This window comes from Taeniopygia guttata, chromosome 26, assembly GCF_048771995.1.
Source record: "Taeniopygia guttata chromosome 26, bTaeGut7.mat, whole genome shotgun sequence".
NCBI classification, from domain to species: Eukaryota; Metazoa; Chordata; class Aves; order Passeriformes; family Estrildidae; genus Taeniopygia; species Taeniopygia guttata.
In genome coordinates, this window is record NC_133051.1 from 3,893,889 (window position 1) to 3,916,948 (window position 23,060).

General features: G+C 53.5%; 1 protein-coding gene across 1 annotated transcript in view; it reads left to right on the forward strand.

The window, feature by feature from the left end:
* The first annotated feature begins 9,524 nt into the window (after window positions 1–9,524).
* Window positions 9,525–23,060, forward strand: part of PKP1 (plakophilin 1) — a 48,641-nt gene continuing 35,105 nt past the window's right edge. Inside the window, exons 1-2 of the mRNA XM_002195746.5 lie at window positions 9,525–9,882; window positions 17,803–17,903. Coding sequence (XP_002195782.1) covers window positions 9,681–9,882; window positions 17,803–17,903 — 303 coding nt within the window. The 5' untranslated portion in view covers window positions 9,525–9,680. The remainder of the gene's footprint in view (window positions 9,883–17,802; window positions 17,904–23,060) is intronic.

The window sequence follows — 23,060 nt, forward strand, 5'->3', positions numbered from 1 at the left end:
GAAGGGCAGGGAGGGAGGGAAGCACAAAAAGTCTCCGTGTCCTTTCCCTGCTCCAGTGCAGGATACTGTGACCCCTCCTTACATGCTCCAGAGCAGCAGCTCTATGGGGTAAAAGGAACTTACTTCAAATCATCAACAGCTCATTTTTCCCCCTCAGAGCCCCCTTTTCAGGGATAGGAAGAGTCCAGGAACTGTTGTCCCCATGAACCCTCCCCAGCAGCCAGGACAGGGAGAGTCTAGGTGCAGTCTCCTGCCCACAGGGCAACATTGCCTGTGAAACTCTGGGGGCACACAGAGCCTTTGGGACACTCCTGCTCCCTGTGGGAATGGTCAGGCATGCAGGGAAGGTGCTGTGGTGCTGCTCAGGCCATTTCAGCAGCTGTCTTGGGGTTTTGGGTTTCTGTGGGCCTTGGAGAAAACTGTCCCCCACTGGATCCTCTGCAGGTGCCTCGACTGTCTGACACCCCTGTGCTGGTGTCCCTGTGCTGCAGGGAGGGTTCAGGGAGCAGCTCCAGCCCAGGGCAGGCTCCTTCACCACCTCTTTCTGAGCTGTTCCACCCAGCTCTCTCCAGGACAAAGCTTGGGACTTGTGCTATAAAAAAGCCACCTCACCTTCCCTCCAGCTATTTCTGACACAGGAAAAACCCCTCTGATAACAATAATGATGTCTCAGGCCACCACAAGGGTCTGAGAGCAGAATCTGTGGACACAACCTGCTCTGAGGAGGGATGACCCAAAGCAGGATTGCTGGGAGCATGGATGGATGATGGATGACCCAAGGACCCAAGGACCCCAGATCATTCTCTGTGCCTCTTGTTGTGATGATTCTTCTGATATTGCTGAGCAGGGTTGGGTGAGGGTCCCCTTGGCCAGTGTTTCCTTATCCCAGCTACAGAGACAGGAATTCTCATCCTGGCCAATGTTGAAAAAGTGTCCTAGTTGCACATTTGTCCTCTTTGCTTTCCCACAGCCAGGGCAAATGCTTTGGATGCCATCTGCTGTGCCAAGAACAAGAAGTTCCTCTTCCCAAGGAGGTTCCCTCCTCCCAAAGCTGCTGCTGGGCTGCAGCAAGGGGCTCTTTCCTCTCTTGTTCAGTTCCTCACAAGGGCAGGAAATTCCCAGGACACGAGGCCTCAAGTGGCATACGGAGTAGAAGTGTGTGGAAAATTTATGTTAAACCCCATTTCTGCCCAGAAGGTTTTAAATTTTATTGTATTTTGTCAAATCAAGTTAAATCAGAGATTAAAACTCATTCAGGACAGCTGCTACTCAATCATTCCTGAAACCACCTCCCTGGTTCTCCAGAGCAGTCATTGGACAAATGTCAGCCTGGTGTGATTACAGGAGGAGCATGAGGCACTTTGATCTACAGAAGCAATGTAAGATTTCCTTCTCAACCACCCCTAAGCAGCAACTTGTGCCAGGGCCTCCCCACCCTCACAGGGAACAATTCTTTCCCACTATCCCCTCTAACCCTGTCCTGTGGCAGTGAGAAGCCATTCCCCTTGGCTTTTCCTCCAGGCCCCTGTCCCATATCCCTCTCCAGGATACCCTTGGAGACCCTTTAGGCACTGGGGAAGGAGCTCTAAGGTTGAGCCTTCTCCAGGTCTACATCCCCAGCTCTCCCAGCCTGGCTCCAAGACAGAGGGGCTCCAGCCTTGGGGGTTTCTCCATGGCCTCTGGACTTGCTCCATCCTCTCTGTCAGCTCCTGTTAATCTGCAGGAGCAGATTAACTTTTCCTTTTCCAATCTGAGCAAACCCATCTCTCCCAGCCTTTCTATTGTCTCCTGTTCTCCAGTCCTGACCACCTTGGGACTGAAAGGCTGGTCAAGCCCTTGTCCTCGTCAGCTGGGCTCACGTTCCTGGCTCCCTGCCTTCTCTGCCCCTGTTGGTGGCAAATGACACATGTAGGGGACACCAGGCAGGACAGGGTGGGTGGCTCTGCGTTGGAGAGCACCCTCAGAGTTCAGGGCAGGGGCCGGACAGCAGCTCCAGACTCAGCACCATCACAGCTGAGGATACAGATTTTCCCCTCTGGACATCCTCGGACATCCCCTTGGACATCCCCTGACAAACAGGTCCCACCTCTGATGAGCAACAGCATCACAATTCTGAGCTGCTCAGCGCTCCAAGGGCTCTGCAGGCCTGACAGCAGGGAAAAGGGACGTGGTCAGCAGGGGAAAAGGAACATGGTCAGCAGGAAAAAATGGACGTTGTCAGCAGGTCACTCTGGAAACAGGCACCAGGACTTGTCATGCAGCTGCCAGGGAAGGGCAGGCCCCAGGGAGGTGCCCTGGGAGGGGAGGATGGTGATGAAGCAGGAAGGATCTCTGCTTCCCCTCCAGGACAAGGCCAACCCACCCAGTTCTCCTCTCCTTGTGTGCCCATCTCACTTGAGAAGCCTCTCCAGAATAGGCCAAGGAGCTGCTGCTCTCTCCCAGCTCTTCCCAGTCCTCTCTGCCTGGGCTGTGCCCTGGTCAGGGGGAGCTCCCCTGCTCTGTCTCCTGTCCCAGTTCTGGGAAGGAGCTGCACTGGGGGAGATACGGCACACCCAGACTCACCCGGGGACACTGCTGGCAAAGCCCCTCCTTGCTCCAGACCCGGCCCAGCAGCCCAAGGGCAAAGCCTGAGCTGGGGTTTGAGTCTGGGAATAACGACCCAGATTGAGCCCCAGGGCACCGCAGAGAGGTCCCGCTCAGGATCCTTGGAGCTGGCCCTGTCCCAGGGACTTCCTTGGTGCGGTGACACCTCTGTGGCAGGGTGTGACATCCTCAGAGAGGACATGTGGGAGGACATGGTGCAAGGAGGAACTCCCTGTGCTGGTGGCACGGGCAGGGGGTGCAGCCTGTTCTTGGGGCCCGATTACCCCGAGTGGCTGCAAGAGCCTGGCCTTGAGTGTGAGGGAGGCTGGCGTGGGAGGCTGCTCTGAGGGCCTGGCTCAGACACGTGCCCTGTGCTGGTCCCCCTCAGGCCTGGGGTCTCCTAGCTGCCCATGGGGACGTGCCAGCCCCTCAGCAGGGCTGTGTCCCCATGACAGCCTGCCAAGTGGCAGTGCCTTGTTTGTGCTGTCACAGGGAGGAGCAGAGCATTGGGGTCACAGCTTTGCAGTGATGCTATCTCCAGGCCTGGCCTCCTGCCCTCCTGGATTCCAGGAGGATTTTCTGCCACTGCCAGCACAGGTCAGTCCTTGCCAGATGAAGCCATCGGGCTGAGCCCACGCCGCGGTGCCCTGGCCCCAGCCCTGCCAGGCACTGCTGCCCACCAGGCCGTGCCATGGCAGACAAGTGTCACCGAGTCCATGATCGCCCCGTCCTCTGGAAAAGCAGCTGCTCCAGGAGTCTGCACCCACCTGGCTGTCTGCACTGGGAAGGCTCCGATTCCTGTGCAGGACCTGATTCCTCCCTCTGGTGCTGGGGGCAAACCCAAGGAGTAGGGGATGAAGACAGCACTGGATGCCAAGTGTGGGGCAGAGCTGCTTCTCTCAGGTTTTATTTACTCCTTTGGCACCCACTCAGGGCTGCAGGGAAGGACTTTGGTGATAACAACTCCAGCAGGAAAGGATGAACAGGATAACCTGGAAGCCCATTCTGTTTTCTAAATAACCACTGAAAACCTATTAAATAAAAACTACTCTGAACCGCTCCATAGGTTTATGCAAATCATGTTACTGACACGATTACTGAAGGGTATCTTTTATTTTAACACTGAAACCCAGCACCAGAGATTAGAGATCACATTTGAGGCCAATCAGCATGGCCTGCAGAGGTTCTCTGTTTCATTCCTGCTTTCCAGGAACAGTCCATTCTGGATTGGCTTTGCAAGGTGGACAAATATCCACATGTTCACCTTCAGACTGAACAGGGACACACAGATTGTCCAAGAGAATTTAGGACCTGGCACCTGAACCATCATCAGGGAACAGTGCTAGAGACAAGCAAGGAGCTTCCCTTACATCCAAGGGGGTGTCCAAGCACCCGAGTTCCCAAGTTATTCCTGCACAGTTGGTGCTGATTTTGCAAGTCCCTTTTGCCAGGTCTGTCCTTGCAAAATTGCCTCTGGACTGGAAATGTACTGAAGGCTGAACTTCGGCAGTTCTGTTTCTGCATGTGAGGGGAGGTTGGGCTGCTCTGGGAAGTTGAGCACTGCCAGTGCAGCCCCTCTCCCTGTGGCTCCCCATTCCAGGGAGTAAGCATGGATACCCCAGCCTGGGACAGCCTGGCCAGGCTCTGACCCCTGGCCAGAGGAGCTCGGGGCAGGGCAGGTGTGATCTCCCTTCAGCCTTTCTTTAGGGATTTATTCCACCTCCCAGGTGTTGGGCTGAGCTCCTGCTCCACATCCCCAGGCACCACGTAGGGAGCTGGTGACACTCACTGGCAAATCCAAAGGGAAGCCAGAAGCAGAGAAGGCATTTGATCCTCAGGCAGGGTCTAATGTTTGACCATGGCACAAAACCAAGGAGAAAAGGAGGAGGCTGATCCTCCAGAGCGCATCCCTGCCCTCCTGCCACACATCTCTGGAATGGAGAAGACTGATCAAGTCATCTGTGCAGGAATGTCCCACACAGCCTTGTCCTGGGGCAGGGAAAGCAGGTGGTGCTTGGGCCACACTCCGCTTCCAGGCTGCCAAAGCCAAGGAAGAATTGTCACTGTCAGGGGACATCTCCCTCTCTTGTGTCTCCTGCAGGACGCAACAAGCTCCAAGTGTGGGAACTGTCAGTGCCCTTCAGGTCAGGAAATCAGGAAAGGCTGGAAGGACTCCGGGAGGTCCTGAGCCCCAGGTCATGTTCAAAGCAGGGCTCAGTGCAAGGCCAGCTTAAGTGACTCCAGTCTTTGCCCCGGTGAGTTCTCAGAGAAGATCCCATCCCAAGGCTGCACAGTTCTCATGGGAAAAGCTTTTTCCTCACGGACAGTTTGAATTGTCCCTGTTGCAGCTGCTGTACAGTGTCACTTGTCCTTTTCTAGAGCACCCTGCAGGGCTCTGGGCCTTCCCCAGAGGGACAAGGAATCTTCTGGGGAATCTCTGAGGAACTTTTGGGGAGCCTCTGCTTCTCCAGGCTGGAGTCACCTCCTCAGACAGACCTGGGTTTGGTTTCCTCTGGCACCAAAGGTCTTCACTGAGAAGGGAAAAATGGGGGTTTAAGCAAATTAACCAACACCATGGACTTTAGAATTTCCATGGACAAACCAGGAGTGAACATTATGCAACCAAAACCGGCCCACACCCCCCTTTGCAGGGGGGGGCAGGTATTGGGGGGGTGGGGTATTGAGGGGTCTGACAGCAAAACACAGCTGATTCGTGGGCTTATTGTGGTTTTTTGCCATTTCTACAAACTCAAGGCTCCTGCTGGGCAGTGGAAGCTGCCAAGGCTGCAGAGGAGGCTCACCTCTTCTATGGCACCAAGGAGCTTTACAGACACTGCAGCTGCTGATGTTGGAATACACAGGCAATTCCATTAAAATTACCTCATTAGAGACTCCTCTGCTGCCCCATCCCAGGCTAAGGCCAGGTTGGATAGGGCCTGGAGCAATCTGGGATAGTGGAAGGTGACCCTGCCTGTGGCAGGGGGTGGAATGGGATGAGATTTGAGGTAACTTCCAAGTCAATCAATCCATTCTGGGATTCTGTGAAGGTGGAGTCACACCTTCTGAGGTGCATGGGGAGAGGAGAGGCAACGGGAACAAGCTGGGACATGGGAAATTCCTTTCAGATACCTGAAAAACAATTCACCATGAGGACAGTCAAACACTGGGAGAGAGGTCTGAGAGGCTGTGGAATCTCCTTCAAACCTTCACTGGACAACATCTGGAGCAACTGGGTCCTGACTTCCTGACTTGGCTCAGCCCTGCTTTGGGCAGGGGGGCAGCCCCTTCCTAACTCAGGCATTCCACGTTTCTGTCAGGGAACACCTCAGTGATGTTCCCGGGCCTTTTATCTCCCTTATGCAGCCCAGGCTTTCAGCTGGCCAGATGCAGCTTCTCTGCCTGAGGCATCCTTTTGTTTTGGGGAGAAATCAGGGATTTCCTTTCTTTCCAAGCTCCCATGCACACTGGGAGATCTCTGGGGCTGGAGAAGTGTTCCTGCTTTGCCAAGGGCCAGCCCATGTCCTGCCTGGCACTGTTGCCTTCTTGTCCTCCTACAGCACCACCCCAAAAACCTCTCAGTGCCACACACGTGCAAGGAGTGGAGGGGAGGTTTTGCTCAAGAATAGCCTTGCCACAAGTCTTAGCAGGCTTCTGCCTGGCTTTCCTCACCGTGGCAGCTCCATATTTCCTTCCAGCTGTATCCTGTTACTCTATTGGGTCTGAGCTCTCCATCTGCCCCCTTCCTAAGGTGCTTTCTGGTCCCACAAAAGAGACACTTTCAAGGCAGGCAGAGTGAAACCAAGGTGTGCAAGTCTGAAGAGCAGGTTCTCTCCTGCAGAATCTTGCCAGGCTCTGGAAAGTCTCAGCTGTGCTGAGGTGAGGATGAGTCACTGCTCAGAAAACGTCATTATCCCGAGAAATACAAGAATTCCCAGCATCTGCAGATGCCCCTCCTGGCGACCACCTGTCCGAAGGAAGGATCAACTCCCGGTGCTGAGGTAACCGCCAGCAGCTGGACTTTCTGACACCGGGGCTGGGGACAATTATTCCCCCCAGCAGAATTCGAGCGCGCCTCAGACACTTCAGCTCAGGAGCGCCCGACAAGTTTGAACAGGCAACGCGCGCCTCTGTGGGAGCAGCATTGGGCCAGCGAGCGCTTTGATTGCGATCAGGCAGCTGGCAGGAATCCCAGGAACTCTCACAAAAATGCTTTGAAGAGCCCAGATGCACAGGGCGTGTCCCGAGTGGGTGCGGAGCGTGAGTCACAGCCCGGCCGTGCGCTGCTCGCCGCGCTCGGCAGCGCCGGGACCCCCAGCGCCCGCCACCGCCGCGTCCTTATCGACACTGATTTCATTGACCCTGCCACCCCTGGCCATCGCACCCCGAATTCGGCACGGCTTTCCGCCCCTTCCAGCCCTGCCCGCTCTGCCCGTGAGCTCCAGACACAAAGGCAGACAGGGAATTTGCTCGGGGCGTTGCTGGATGAAAGCGCTGCTGCTGCTGCTGCTGCTGCTGCTGCTGCTGCTGCTGCTGCTGCTGCTGGCTGGGATGATGCTCCCCGTGCCCCGCTCGGGGATACCCCCAGCCCGATACTAGAATGCAGTTTGCATAGAACTGCAATAAAAACCTTCATTTAAGCACCTTTTGCTCTTCCAGATACGGGTTTGGAATCTGTTGCAGAATCCCGGGAGATTCCCTCCCTTGGGCTAAACCGTGCGAACTCGCCCCAAGAAACCATTGTTTCCTGAAAGCCTCCCTAAGCTCCCTGTCCGCAGCTCCGCAGCCCAGCTCAGCAATTTGGGCGAGTTATGAAACCGGGAGCTGCCGGAGCGCAGTGACGGGATGCGATAAACACGCGGCCCTCCCGCGGGACAGGGACAGGGCTGTTCCTCGCCCCGGGCCAAGTGACATTACAGGTTTGTGAGAGCTGGCACTTATTTGTGCAGGAGGCACCTGACGCTGACAGCCTGTCATTGATTTGCGAAAACACCGCTTGGCATCGATATCGAGCTTTCAGGAGAAACAAGTGGGGCAGGGGAAAACAACAGCTGGGCATTGCTGCGCTGCTCCTGCCTGCGCCAGGGGAACATGGCCTGATCCCCACCTGAGAAATGCTCAGGAGCAGCAGGAAAGGAGGGGACACACTCACTCCATCCACTCCATCCACTCATCACGCTGGGCAGCACCCACCCTGCCCTGGGCAGCACCCACCATCCTCCAGGCTGGCCTTGCCTGGACATGGTCTCAAAGTCCTGGCTGGCTGGGTGGTGGAGCAGAATAAAGCCTCTGCATCCCTTGGTGAGGTATCAAGAAAGGTGGGGAGAGGGGACCAAAGGCAAATAAATACCGTCCAGTTGCTCTACTCCTGTGTCATATTTACAAAACCTGGCTTCTACTCCTAGGTTTCATAGGAGGAGCATCCTGGAGCATGCAAAAAGACAGTGCACAAAGCTCTTTCCCAGGAACCTGCTCTGTGCTTTCTGATGCTGCTCTTGTTCCTACAAAACGTGAAAGGTGGACACAAACCACCAGGGAAGCACAAAACCTGATGGATGGGAGTGAAAGCACCAGGTCAGACCCTGGGCACTGCTGATTCTCACTGGAGAGAAACTCCACACATCCTCCCACAGCAGATCCATCTGGCAGCACAAAGGGCTCTGCTCCTGTGAGTGTTGACAAAAGCACCCAGGTCCTGCTCCTGGAGCACCCAGGAAGCCTCCACCCTGGGCATCTTCTCTTCAGCCTCCCTCCTGATGAGGACTGCTCCTCTTCTCCTGTATCAGCCTCCTGTGGCTTGGCAGGAGCTTTGTCAGCACTTGCTGTGACCTGAAACTGGTCACACCAGCAGCGAGGTACTCGGTTCTCTGCAAACGAGTTGCTGCAGTGTGGCTTGGCAGAGGGAGAACTCTCTGCTCCCATTCATAGCCTGGCGTGTCATTTCTTGCACAGCCATTTTATCTCCTCTTCTTGCTAAATTTCCTCTTTTCCTCCCTGCTACCCCAAAGCTGCGTGCAAAGATTGACCCACCAGTGCCGTGATTTCTCCACAGGCCTGTCCCTCAGACGAGTGGGACACCCTCTGGGGGGAGGTCTCTGACTCTCCAGGGGACTCGTCAGGACCCTCCTGACTCCTGGAGCCGGTGTTCTGCAGGAATCCTGCATTCCTGGGCTTGGAGGGGTGGATTTGCAACCTGCGCTTGCAGAGTTGCATCTGGACAGGCGCTGTGGGCAGCGCTGCTCCTGCAGGCAGGGCCATCCCTTGGCACTGAGGCCTGGGGCTGATGCAGTTTGGACTGAGGGAAATACTGGAACTCAAGGGGAGCCGTGTGGGAGATGCTCCAGCCCCGGGGAGCACCGTTTCCCATCCAGAGCCTCACCCCGAGCCCCTCAGTGCCCATGTCCATGCCCAGCCCCGAGCCCCCTGCCCGCGGCAGTCCGTGGGCCGGGCCGGGGGCCGGGCAGGGGCTGGGGCAGGCTCGGGCCGGGCCGGGGGCCGGGCAGGGGCTGGGGCAGGCTCGGGCCGGGGGCCGGGCAGGGGCTGGGGCAGGCTCGGGCCGGGGGCCGGGCAGGGGCTGGGGCAGGCTCGGGCCGGGGGCCGGGCAGGGGCTGGGGCAGGCTCGGGCCGGGGGCCGGGCAGGGGCTGGGGCAGGCTCGGGCCGGGGGCCGGGCAGGGGCTGGGGCAGGCTCGGGCCGGGCCGGGCAGGGGCTGGGGCAGGCTCGGGCCGGGCCGGGGGCCGGGCAGGGGCTGGGGCAGGCTCGGGCCGGGCCGGGGGCCGGGCAGAGGCTGGGGCAGGCTCGGGCCGGGGGCCGGGCAGGGGCTGGGGCAGGCTCGGGCCGGGAGTGCCCCGCAGCGGCCCGGGGTGCCGGGGCTGGCGGGAGGCGTGGGTGTGTGCGGGCAGGGCTGTATATCCAGTCTGGCAGAGGGTGTGACCGCTCACACGCCGGCGAGCCGAGCTGCGAGCAGCAGCGCTGAGACACCCGGGCCAGGGGACGTATGGCAAGGAGGGCTTCGGGGCACTGAGCCCAGCACAGACGGTGTTCGCTGTCCCGTGTTGTCCGTGCGAGCCAAGCGCAGCCCCGTGCCCGCGGCCTGCAGCCATGCTCCACTCCCCGCTGAAAACCGCGCTGGCCTACGAGTGCTTCCAGGACCAGGCCAGCTCCACGCTGGCCCTGCCCTCGGACCACAAGCTGAAAACCAAGGGCACGGGCAAGCAGCGCGTCCAGGAGCAGGTGATGATGACTGTCAAGAGGCAGAAGCAAAAGTCGTCGGTGTCGTCAAGCGTGGGCCACTCAAACCGAGGTAAAGTGCCCCGGCGAGGGGCCTCAGGGGCAGGGTTGGTGCTCTGGGTGCTTCGGTGGGGTTTGTGCAGGGGGGACGGACTGCTTTGCTTCTCTCCTGGCACACCTCAGGCGGGTGGTGCCAAGATCTCCTGCACTGGATGGAAGGGTTTAGCACAAGACACAGAGCTGGAAGCATCAAATCCTTCCTGGCTGGAGCTGATCCCTGGGAGTGCTACTCCGCTCCACATCCCTGAGGCACTTGGACATTTCAGTGCGTGCTGTAACCAAATTTTCCCTGGCTCTAAACCTGGAGTAGCTGTCTGGTTTTGCAAATTCTTCCTCTGCAAGTGCCCCCATAGCTGGAATTCCCCGCTACCCCTCCTGCGGATGGGCAAAGCTGACAGTGCTCCTCCTCCCCCCTGCCATGGGCTGGGGCTGGGGCTTCGCTGTCTCCTGAGTGCTGTACAGGTGCAGAGCAGGAGGCTGTGCCCACACACAGGACACAAACCTCAGCTCGGGAGTCAGCTCTGGAACTCCCAGCACATCTCCCAGTTGCAGGCTGAGAAGTGTGGAGTCTCTGGGACCCCGATGGGACTGGTAGGAAGGAGATGAGTCGGAAGAAGTGTCCCTGATGTTGGTGGGTGGGGGTGTTTCACAGCCCGCTCTGCTTTGCCTGTGTTGGGGTCCAGGCGGCCACTCCACCTCTGTGTACTGAGTGTGTGCCGTGGAAACAATCAGTGGAGTCCTGCAGCCAGGTGTCCCACTGGAACCCCTCCTCTTTGGATCAAGGCTTGGCAAATGGTTCTCACTGGTATCCTTGTGTCTGGAGAAAGCTGATCTGGAGGTAAAGCCCAGCTGTCCCCAGCTGGAAGCTGCAAACGCAGAGGGTTGTGACAACCGCTGTGCAAAACCTCCTGGCTTTTGGAGGTGCTTTCTCCAGCAGCCACAGAGCTCTGGCCTGGCTGAGTCCACCAGGGAGAGGAAACCCTGAGGCTTTGGTGGCCACTGGGGTGCTGGCGCTGGGACTGAGCATTCAGCTGAGTCTGGAGTGGGCAGTATGGAGTGGGGTCCTGGGTGAGCTGGGCCAGGCTCTGATACCTCCTTCGGGAGCTGTGTCTTGTCCAGCAGCTCTTCCAAGCTGCATTGTGAGGCTGAATCCCATGCTGGTGAGCTGCCGTGGTCCAGAGACATGTTTGGGGCTGGATTAGCAAGAGAAGCTGGGTGGCTGTAGGCTGCTGGGCGAAGTGTGGAGGTGGTGCTTCCTCAGGAGCCATCCCTGCTCTGGGAATTGCAGTTTCTGGAACAGAGGGAATGGAGCATCTCCAGAGCGAGGGCAGGTGGGCTCTGCCAGGAACAAATCCCTGCTTCCTCTGCTTTTGTCGACACAGACTCCCACAAGTGAGGGGGGCCTGGGGTCAGGAGAGCTTTCCTCCACCACCAGAGTGGAAGATCGGAATCTCCTCCCACCTCTGGAGGGTTTATTGCATAAGGTATTACAGTGACAGACCTGATGAAATAAAATAGGCAGCAGGATGAGCTGAGGGGCTCTGGATGGAGAGGGGAAGCGGGCAGGAAGAAAGAGAGGCAGAGGGAGATTATCCAGCTTGGAGAGAAGCCCAGGTGAAACCTCTGGGAAAAGAAAAAAAAAAATAGCACATTCCCAAATTGCCAGTTTCTGCTCAACAAGCTAAACCCCTCCTCCAGACACTTTGGGGAATGTCTGGGAATGGGAATTGCGTGGAGATGTGCAGCTCTGGTTTCTGTGGCCCAGGGAAGCTGAGTCACATCCCACTCCCAGGAGCTGCCTCCAAGCACAGGGCCCAGGCCCCCCCTCCCCTAGTTCCCACCAGGGGTGGTTGGCCAGCAAAGGTCCTGGGGGCTGATTCATCCCAGTGCATTCCTGGATGGAATCCCAGAAGGGTGAGAAGTTGCTGTTTGTTCCCAGGGCTGTCTCCTGGTTGGTGTCCGAGTGGGTCAGGATCAGCTTTCAGGTGTTGGGTTTTACTGCTCTTACCCAAAGATCAGGTGGGCAGCCCTGATGAGAAAAATTAGTTTTTCCTACAAAGAGGTTATGTGGGTCTGTTAAGTGTGGATTCTGCCTGTCCAAACCCTCATCCAGCTTCAGCTCCCTGCATCCCCTGGGATTTCTCAGAGATGCCCCTCAGAGGCAGCACAAGCTGGGGAATTCCCAAAGCCCCCTGACAAGTGCCTGAGTGCTTTGTTCCCTCTGCTCCCAGACAGTCCCAGAGTGGGGCTGGGCAGGTGTTGAGCTGGGTTCAGGTTTGTTGCTGTGTTTGGAGCTATGGTTTGAGCTGGAGCTGAAGCAGGGCCCAGAGTTTCCCCCAGCTACAGGAACAGTGTCCTGGTGTGTGTAGGATGGGGAGCATGGACAAGGAACCCTCATGCACACAGCAGGGTGGGGGTGTTGTATCCCACCACTGGAGTTCCTTCAGGGAGAGCACACACTCCCTCACTATCCCAGTGACTGATGGAACCATAAATGAGTTGGTGATTTGGAGTCCAGCAGGTCAAGGTATTGTGGCCACTTTGGAGATCTGGTGTCCCCCAGGGCAAGGTGGCCAATGTGGGCCTAAACTGATGTGCACTGGGGTGGGACAGTGAGCAGAAAACTGCAGCCAGCAGAATACACCTGAACCCAGTGGGACCTTGGCTCAGCACAGCAGGTACAGCAGCTCCCAAAGGTGGTTTGGAGTCTGGGATATGTGAGGTCTGTGGGGTCTGTCCTCCTTGGGGGTTGGGTCTGTGGGCTCTGCTCTAGGGCTTATCTGTCCTTCTGTCCTGGCTTGTAAAATAAACATGTATTTTATTTGCCATCTGTTGGAGGTTGGGCAGTTTTCTTATTCACCATTTAACTGGACTATTACTAACACCCTGACTCCTCAGGATGTCAGGTTTCTGACTCTATCAATAGTTTTATTTATACTAATTACATTTTTTTTATTTAGGTTTTTTTTTTTCCCTAGTAAAGAAATGTTATTCCCATTCCAATATCTTTGCCTGAAAGCCTTTTAATTTGGAAATCGTGGTAATTCAGAGGGAGGGGGTGTACCTTTTCCATTTCACAGGAGGCTCTTGCCTTCCTTCACAGACTCCTGTCTTTTCAAACCAAGACACCTTCTCCCCATGGCAATACCAAACCATATAGCTCCCCCTGAATTTGTGAGTAATGCACATTTCCAGGGAAAATTCATTTCAGTAGCATGGCAGAGGAAAACACCAGGTCAAGATGAACCAGCTTTTTGTAGCCATCAGCTCTGCTCTACAAAATCCTCTGACTAAAGGAAAGTTCTGCCAGTGATTTGTCACTGAGGAGACACATCCAAGGAGTGTCAGATCCGGCTGTCCTATGGCTGAGCTGGGATTGAGACGTTTCTGTGCTGGCTGGGGCTAAGAGGAGAGTAATTCCACCAAGGTCTGATGGGACATCATCTGTCTTTGGTGGGGGATAAAAAGTCTTTTGAAGACTTCTGTAGCTTCGCTCAGCATGGGATGATTCAGTTAAAGGTTCCACTCTTCCACAAATCTTTGATTATTGGGATACAAAAAAATCCCCATTAGCTCATAGGCCAGAAGGGAGAACTGGAGTTTTGTCATTCCTGCAGGAATCTCCATGTCTGGGATTTCACTGACACTTCTCTCCTAGAAGGCACCCAGGCTTTGCTTTGTGCCTCCCACAGGCCTCTGCTCTCCCTGTGTTTTTCCTATGTTTAATCATCCTTATTGTTTAAAGCCGTGCATAGTTTATGATTTAACTTGCCTAGCCTGCACTGCCAGTGACTGGTTCTTGTCTTGCCTTTCCCTGCCACAGATTAATATTTATTAACAGACATCCTTTTCCACAATCTCCACGTTGGCTCTGTGTGTCCAGCTGGCTTTGGGAAAATGGCACTTTGAACACAGGTCTGCTCCTGCCAGCAGTGCCAGCTGCAAGAGAGGAGAGTTGCCTTTGAGGATAGGAAATAGCTCATCAGGAACAGCTACACTGGGTTTGATGGCAGCCTCAGTTAGCTCTACAGTCATGGATAACAGGGATGGAGAAGGGGATGAGGGCAGTGGGAGCAGTGAAGGGGGGCTCACAGAGATGCACTGCAAGGTCTTGCACTTATTATCTGCTGTAATTGGATTTTACCCTCATGAATTGTCCCACTGAAGATAAAAGAGATTTTAAAGTATCTAAGTTTTAAAGGAGATGTCATGGAGGAATGATAACTTGGGGAGAGGGGAATCTCAGCAGCCTTCAGTGTTGTTTTCTGCCCTCATAGTCACTGAGAGGCTGCACCTCATCTGTGTGTCTCTGCCACATATTTCCAGCTCTGTCCCAGCTGTTAAGGGTCCTCTGTCATGAGGAAGAGTTGAGGGAGATGGGAAGGGGCTCAGTCTGAAGAAAAGGAGGCTCGGGGGGACCTTCTGGCTCTGCACAACTGCTTGACAGGAGCGGGGAGCCAGGGGAGGTTGGGCTCTGCTCCCAGGGAACAGGGATGGGAGGAGAGGGAACGGCCTCAAGTTATGCCAGGGGAGGTTCAGGTTGTATATGGGGGAAAATTTCTTCAGGTCAGACCCTGGCACAACTGCCCAGGGCAGTGGTGGAATCACCATCCCTGGAAATGTTCAAAAGACCTGTGGATGTGTCACTTTGGACATGGGTTAGTGGTGAACCTGGCAGTTCTGGGGAAATGGTTGGATTCTTTGATCTTAGAGGATTTTTCTAACCTCAGTGATTCTGTGGTTCTGTGTTCCTGATTCTGTGTGTTTGCCAAGTGCACATGGGCCCTTCAGGGACCTAAACAGCTGCTTGGGTAACAGCAGCTGGGACACAGACCTGTGGACGTAACCAGAGGAAAGCACAAGGGGAGCATCTCTTGCTAAGAGCATTTCCACTCTGGCCCAAATGGTATTTTGTGATTGCCTGGGTTTATCCCAAATTCCAAGGATCTATGACCAGGTTGTGTGGTCTTTATTCCTGAGGTATTTGAAAAGAGGGACCTCCTTCCTGTCTCTGGGGGCTGGGGATACTGGCTGTCAAACTGGCTGTCAAGATGAACCAAGCAGAGAAGTGTCCAAACCTGCACAAAGACCAAGTTTTCTTCAGTTACCTCCACCAGAAAATCCCCAGGTTCTTCCTGGCCTCAAGACTGAGCTCTCCAAGCAATAAATCCCAGTTGAGTGGTGGCAGGCGAAACATCTCCAACCAGCAGGGTGACTTCAAAATGCCTTGAATGTTTGAGGTTCTGTATAATTCTGTGTTTATAAGCTCTTATGTACAAGTTCTGGGAGGTGAAGGCAGCCCTTCCCTGCTGGAGAACATAAACTTGAACCAACTGCCTGATCTCCTGAATTTGGCCACATAGCAGCGAATTTATTGAAGAAAGTTACATATGTGCCTAAACTGGCTTATTTTGGGTATTTCCTTGCTCTAACCGCAAAGTCTGGAGTGCATGGCAGGAACAGATCCTGAAAGGAAAAGTGTGGTCCCCAGGCAGGACTGGTCAGAGGGACTGTAAGTCAGGCACAGAACCTTTTTTTTACAGCTGCTCACTCAGGAAAATGCTCCAGGTGCTCACACCTGCAGTTACAGAATGTTAACAGAGAACAAGAGGCAGATTTGAAGAAGAAATTCCGAGGAAATTATCATGGAATGGCTTTACCTTCGTTCTCAGGATTAGGATTATCAGATAACTCTGTGTCCTGGGGAATCACCTGGCCCAAACTCACCACTTCCAGCACTGCCTTGTTGCTGCTGAGGCCCAGCACTGATGTCCTGATGTGGAGTTGAAAGGAAATCCCAGGATGGAGAGGGAGCACAAGGTGAAGGACATGACTGAATCTCTCATTGCATTCCCATGGCCACTTCCTTGCCTTATCAGCAAGTGCTGTGCAGATTTATGTGCATGAGGCATCAGGGCTGGGGAGATCTGGGTGAGGAGCAGTGCCCAGCGAGTCTCAGACTATGGAAAAGGAGCTCCTGTGTTTTCCTGCACAGGGGCAGGGCTGGGAGCTGACCTGGCTGTTGCCTGTTCTCCATCCAGGGATGTTCTCCAGGTGCAGTCTTGCTGACAATAGAAAGCAAATCTCATTATTTACACCACATCCACAGGAATCATCTTCCTGAGAAAATGCAAGAATTTTTAGCCACAAACAAAATCACCATAACAGGTTCTGGGTGCCTCAGGCAGAGCAATAAGTAAGGTTTGTTCTAAGGATCAGTGGCTGGAGGAGACCTGAGTGGCTCCGGGGCCTCTGTGGTCGAGCTTATCCAGTTTATCTCAGAGATGAGTCTTATCAAACAATCACAGAGATTAGGATATTTCTGACATTACCCACCAGTTTAGGTGCATAAGTTAGGACAGGTAAGGCCTGATTTTGTACTTTGTTAGACATTCAGAGCTTCCCCTGGAAGTTAATTGGAGAGTAGGGTTTGCACTTCCTGATAACGGGACCTGGGATGCCACAATTATTGAACATTTCTGAAAATGAAACTGAAACCACTCTGAACACTTTTGGACCATCCAGAGGCGGTTAAGGGAATTCCATTGTGGAAAGAGAATGATTCACTTCATTTGTCTTGTAGTGATGAACGTGGCATTGAGTAAAATACTTTCAGGAGGGATCCAAAGGTTGTAGTGCCAGAGACTGCTGGGTGAGCTCTTGGAAGGGCTGGTGTAGGTAAATCCAAACTCTAGTTAAAGCACAGAGATACAGGAAAAAGGACTGATGGGTTCCTCCCGATCCAAGATATTTGCATCTTTAAAAAACATATCTGAGATCCGGTCTTATTAATTCCTCTAGCATCCCAAAAGTAATGACTGAGCTCTATACATTTCCAGGAAAAGAAAGGATAGACATACTAAGTCGTCTTTTAGAGCCAAGACTAGAATTCAAAGAGTGCAATAAGGTTTTGTAGTGTTTGACTGTTTTAGATCCCCAGGTGTTAGACTGGATGATCCTTTATGTGTGGTGTTTGTTAGTGACCATTGATTGATTTTAGCAAGCCTTGCTCGGGCTGCTCATGCCGATAGGATTGGTAGGATCCAGACATGGAGTGAACTGGTGAAAGGGTCAGGGGTGGGTTTTGCCTTCAGAGAGGGAAATTGTATTTACTACAAGTCTTCCATGGCCAGACATTCCAGGACATATAGCACAAAATATCACCAGGTTCTTCTCATACTACAGATAGGAGGCCACCAAGTTGATCGGAAGAAAGGAACTCCTCACCTGTGTGGAAAGGCTGAGAGAACTGGGATTGTTCAGCCCTAGAGAAGAGAAACTTTAGGGGGACCTAATTGTGGCCTTCCAGTACCTGAAAGAACTGACAGAAGACATGGAGAAAAATTATTTACAAGGGCCTGAAGGGGCAGGACAAGGGGGAATGGCTTCCCACTGTCAGAGAGCAGAGTTAGATGGGATATTGGAAAAGAATTCTTCCCTGTGAGGACAGGGAGGCCCTGGCACAGGGTGCCCAGAGCAGCTGTGGCTGCCCCATGCCTAGAAGTGTCCAAGGCCAGGTTGGACAGGGCTTGGAGCAACTTGGGATAGTGGAAGGTGTCCCTGACCATGGCAAAGGTGGATGAGCTTTAAGGTCCAACCCAAACCATTCTGGGATTCTGTGATTCCATGATGTCAGACACTGTCCCCATCTCTGACCCTTTCTGCTCCTCTGCTTTGGGTTTTATGGCACTTGGTCTTTTGTGCTGCAAAGCTTGGGGTGGTTTAGGGGGTCTGTGGTGTGAGGGCTGGAGTTCCCAGCAGTGACAAGGGCTCCCCTCGCTGCTTGTATTCCTTATGTTCCTGTTGAGATTTATAACTTTTTCATAACTAAATTTGCTGTTAAAAAATAGCTTTGTGCTCTGAAAAGGGCCTGGTGGGAATCCTTTCTATTGGGAATGTTTTCTCGTTCTGACCATGCCTTTTCCATTTGCAGGTTCCATGTACGATGGTTTAGCTGATGGTTATGGCTATGGGACATCCCGGGGCAGCTACTACACCAAAACCCAGACAGGGAACAGCAACTGGGGATACCCGGTAAGACACTCCTTGGTCTGGGATTGTGGCATGGTCTGAGCTCACCTGGACAGGAAGAACATCTCACAGTCACGTAGGGAGGTCACAGTGCTTCAGAAACTCGCCTGAGAAGGATCCTGGCTCTCTTAAAGGGATTCAGTGCAGTGGAGGAGGAGGATTGAGGGCCCCACAGCTGTTTTATGTGGGGATTTTAGAGTGGACAAGATTTAGTCTGCATCTGTGGGTTGATATCCAATGGCACAAGAGTTTGGAAGCTGCCTGAGGGATCAGGGTTGGGTTCAGACTTTCACAGCTCAGTTCAAACCTGGAGCACATCCAGGAGTTCCCATCATTGTTCCTGTGCACCAAAACATGGCTGTGAATGACATGAATGTGGCTGGGGAATGCGGATCACGGGATTTGCATGAGAACTGTGCTGCTTTTCCCAACCTCAGTGCTACTGCAGACCCTTCCCAGATACTGTCTGGGCTTGCAAAAAAGTGGGTCCAGTTCTTCCACACTGATTTCCAAAAAAATTATTGCAGATTTCCAGAAAAAGCACAGGTGAGATGGTACCTGTCTTTGTGCAGTGTGAGGCTGAACATCCCACAGAGCTCCTGGTCCTTGGTGACAGACCCCTGGTACACAGGGAATTGCTCCAAACCACTCCACAGTCCACTGGGACATGTTGCCCCTCCATTTAAGGCTTGTGTTCTGCTGTTCCCTGCTTTTCATCAGCTCTAAAGTAAAAAGGAACAATTCACAGATCTGGGATTTGAATATGAGAAAAGCAAAAGACTCCTTTCAACAACTCTGGGACTGTAAAGCAGCTCCGTGTCAGCCATCAAAAGCTTGAACCAGGAAAGGTCTTGGTGGCTCCAAGCACACAGACAGGGCTGCAGCTTTTCCTGGTGGTTGCCAGATGCTCTGCTTGTTCAGAGCACCAGCATTCCTCAGCTTCAGAAGGATTTTCCTGGGTCTTTTCTAATGGCCTTGTTGTAGCATGATGGCTTTGAGGCAGTGGTGTCACTTGCGGAGTGTGCATCACTGGGTGTTCAGTAGGAAAACTGGGAGTTCTGGAGTGTCTTTGAAATGTTTATTTCCAGCCTGTCTGTTGGGCCATTTCAGTGTCCTTTCCTGTGCTGGTTAAATCCTAGCCAGGGAGGCTCCTGTCCCCAGATGGGAAAAGTGTGTTCAGAGGAGACACCAAGTTGATCAGGGGGATGGAGAATTCTGCTGAGAGGAAACACTGGGAGAGTTGGGATTGTTCAGCTTGGAGAAGAGAAGCTTTGGGGTGACTGTACTATGGCCTTGCAGTACCTGAAGGAGCTACAGGAAAGATGAAGGGAGATTATTTCAAGGGATGGAGGGACAGGACAAGGGGGAATGTCAGAGGGCAGAGTTAGATGAGATTTCTTCCCTGTGAGGGATGGAAGAAATTCTTCCCTCTGAGGTTGGTGAGGCCCTGGCACAGGGTGCCCAGAGAAGCTGCGGCTGCCCCTGGATCCCTGGAAGTGTCACAGGTCAGGCTGGACAGGGCTTGGAGCAGCCTGGGCTAGTGGAAGGTGTCCCTGCCTGTGGCAGGGTGGAATGGGCTTTGATAACCCTTCCAACCCAAACCATTCTGGGATTCTGTAATTGGTCAGAGCACAGGTCCATCCATCCAGTTGTCCTGTCTCTATCCCTAAGACAGTGGTGGAGCCCTGCAGAGGGTTCGGCCTTGGTAACCAGGCAGGGTTTTTGGTCACTACAAAGTGCAACTGAGACAGTTGCCAAGGGAGAGGTGGAACATCTGAGCTTCACAGCTCAAACAGTGAGGGTGTTTTGTTTTGCTGAGATGTTGCTGTTTGCCTATTGTGATTCCTGAATGGAGTTTGTTTTGTTTTGTCCAAGCAAAATTGCTCTGTTTCAGCCTTTCTAAGGGTTAGTAGATGGGGGGTTTTGTTAAAGAGGGAGGAAGCCAAGGCCTGGCACTGCTCTTGCTGGTAAGGTGCTGCTGCAGCTCCTGCCGGTGGTGTGAGGGTTATTGTTTCCTGTTGTTAGTTCCTGATCTTATTCCCAATCGTTATGGCAGCTGGACAAATGCTGGGTAGGTGGGAATGCCACTGGCTCCTGGGGGTTTCAGTCAGCAGTGTTGGTGTTCTGGGGAACAGCTGGAAAGTGGTGATGAAGGTGATGAAGTTCAGGACCTCCATTAGACACCAGAGTCCTGTGGACACAACAGTTCAGTCCCTTTAGGCTCACTGGGGATTTAGGCAGCTCTGTCTGTTCTCTGAGACACTCCTCTGCACTTACTGAGGAAGGAAGGTCTTTTTCCAAATGTGAGTGTCATGCAAGTCTTTAATTCTAAATATTTTTGAGGTCTTCAGGATCTGGGTTACTTTAGCAAAAAGGACTGCGACCTGGAAAGGAGTCACAGTAAACTTTGTCTTACCTGAGTCTATCTGAGAATCAGCCATTTAGTCCTGACAAGTTGTCTGACTCCTCTCCTGGCCAGCAAAGGCAGAGGTAGGGGCAGTGATTCATCTCCTCTGCCTGGGAGATCTGTCAGGTCAGGATGAATCAGCCCCCTTGGATCCCTATCTCCTGCCACTGGAGCTGGATGGAGCAGGGAGATGAGTGCACAGAGAGATGACTGCACTCAGAGGCAAGCAGTCCCAGGTGCCACTGGCACTTTGGAACACATAACCTCAAGCCTAAATGTGCTTAAGAAGCTCAACAGACACCAAACTTCCCAACCACACTGAGCAGCTTCCTCCATTCTGCTTTCCCCAGATAGAATTAAAGGTTCCACATATCTGCCACCAGCTTCCAGCTTGGGATAACTTCAGCCTTTGTCTACAGACCTGTTTGAAATCTGTGCAGGTTCTGGGCTTCCTAAAAAGTGTTTCCTGTTTGTAATTCCTGGCTTGTAAGATGTGAAACGAAAGATAAAGCAAATCTATTTTCGAAGGCAAAATTGCTGGACTTATTTCCAGCTGGAGCTGGTGCTGTGAATGTGTCTGAAAAGTGACAAAGTCCTTTGAGGTGCACAGGCAAACTCAGATACTCCAGAGAAGTGACTCAGTGTAAGATTGAGGGGAATGACTCACTCCCAGTCCCCCTGGAGTTAAAAAGGTGCAGTGGGAAATCCATGTCCAGGGTGTTGCTCCACAGCACCTGCTCCTGAGACACTGCTCTTGGGGTGCCCTGATCTAAGGCATTGCCTCAGATGGTGACACTAAAGGTGTCCTGTCCCACCCACAGCTCTTAAAAGCTGCTATCCCTGACTTCCTCCTTTTGTCTTGTTTTGTGTCTTCCTGGAAATGTCAAACTTTTCACTTCTGTGTTTTCTTCCCAATCTTGTGAGACTGACGTTCAAATGTTAGAGTAAGAGAAATGATGGCTCTGGAGGAAGAGATCTTTCTGGATCAGAGAGTTTGGAATAGGCTGCCCAGGGCCAGTGGTGGAGTCCCCAGCCCTGGTAGTGTTCAAAAACTTGTGGATGTGGCTCTTGAGGACATGGTTTAGGGTGAATGTGGCAGTGTTGGGTTAATGAAGGGACTCTTTGATCTTAGAGGGCTTTTCTAATTTAATGACTTCATAATTCTTTGTTTCTAACAGTTTGAATTAAAGTCTCCAATTCACCCATTATTACAGATTATTTTCTGTTAATTCCCCTTGTGGGATGCCTCGTTTGCAGCATCGCTGTCCCCAGTCAGCACCTTCTCACTGCCAGTGCAAGGAACAGTGAGCCAGTGGGGCCTCTCCAGGAGGCACTTGGAGGACAGTGGGTTTGCTCTTGGCTGCAGCATTTCCTTGGCTCATGTGTCAGGGGCTGGTGCAGCTCCCAAGGATCTTTGGAATTCCTTTGGGAATTCCTTTGCTCAGATACCACACTGGGATGCAGTAACAGGAGGATCTGTGACTGCAGACCCCTCTGTGTCAGGGTGATACCTCAACCCAGGTGCTGTGAAGCCTTAGAGGTATTTGTAACCCTACTGCCACTGTGAGCTATGAGTGACCAGCAGTTCCCAAAGCCCTCCAGCCTCAGGAACTGTGTCCTGGTGTGAGCAACACCTCAGGTCCCACGGGAAGGTCATTTGTGACCACAATTTACATGGACAAACCTGGGGGAGGATTAAGGAAGCTGGACTGGGCACCTAGAGCAGTGTAGTCCTGGCAGAAGCCTCAGCATGAGCCACACCCTTGTCTCTGACAGCTCAGTTCACCCCAAAAATGGAGTCTCTCCAGCAGTGTTGCAAAGCTACAGCCGCAGTCAGGTGGTCCATGGATTGCACGGACCTTGGTGCTCAACCCACCTACAGGCACAGCTTTGGAGAGGCACAACAAATCCCAAACACACGGAAGGCATCACATGGTGTTCCACCAGCAAAGACTTCTGAGGCTCAGTTCCCTCCCAGCTCTTGCCTGGGTCTGCTGGGTTGGCAGGTCCATCGCTGGCAGGGATTTGGGGCATTCCTAGGTCCCACAGCATGACCAAGACAAAGCACAGAGCCCACCTGGCTCTCCATGCTGCTGCTTCCATAAGAAGGAAATCCCCCACATGATGTGGATGTGTCCAGTGTGTCCCCCCAGCACTGCCCCCGGTGAGGGCAAACAACCCTGGATGTGCTGGGAAGGGAATCTCAGATGTGTCCTGTCTCCAGCAGATCCTTATCCCCCAGAGCTGAGCTAGGGCTTTCACAGAATCACAGGATCACTGAGGCTGGACAAGACCTCGAAGATCATTGAGTTCAACCTTTGACCCATCACCACTGAGTGCAGGGTCCAGTCATTTCTTGAACACCTTCAGGGACAGTGACCACACCGCTGCCCTGGGCTGACCATTCCTATGTTTAACAACCATTTCCATGAAGAAATTCCTCCTGATGTCCAGCCTGAACCTCCCCTGGCCCAGCCTGAGGCCGTTCCCTTTCCTCCAGTCCCTGTTCCCTGGGGGCAGAGCCCAACCGCCCCCAGCTGCCAGGAGTTGTGCAGAGCCAGAAGGTCCCCCCGAGCCTCTTTTTCTCCAGGCTGAGCCCTTTCCCAGCTCCCTCAGCTGCTCCTGGTGCTCCAGTCTCTTCTCCAGCTCTGTTCCTTTATCTGGACAAGCTCCAGCCCTTCAGTGTCTCTATTCCAAGGGGGCCCAGATGTTAGTTTAACAACTCTGCTCCCAGACCAAGGAATATTTGTCTG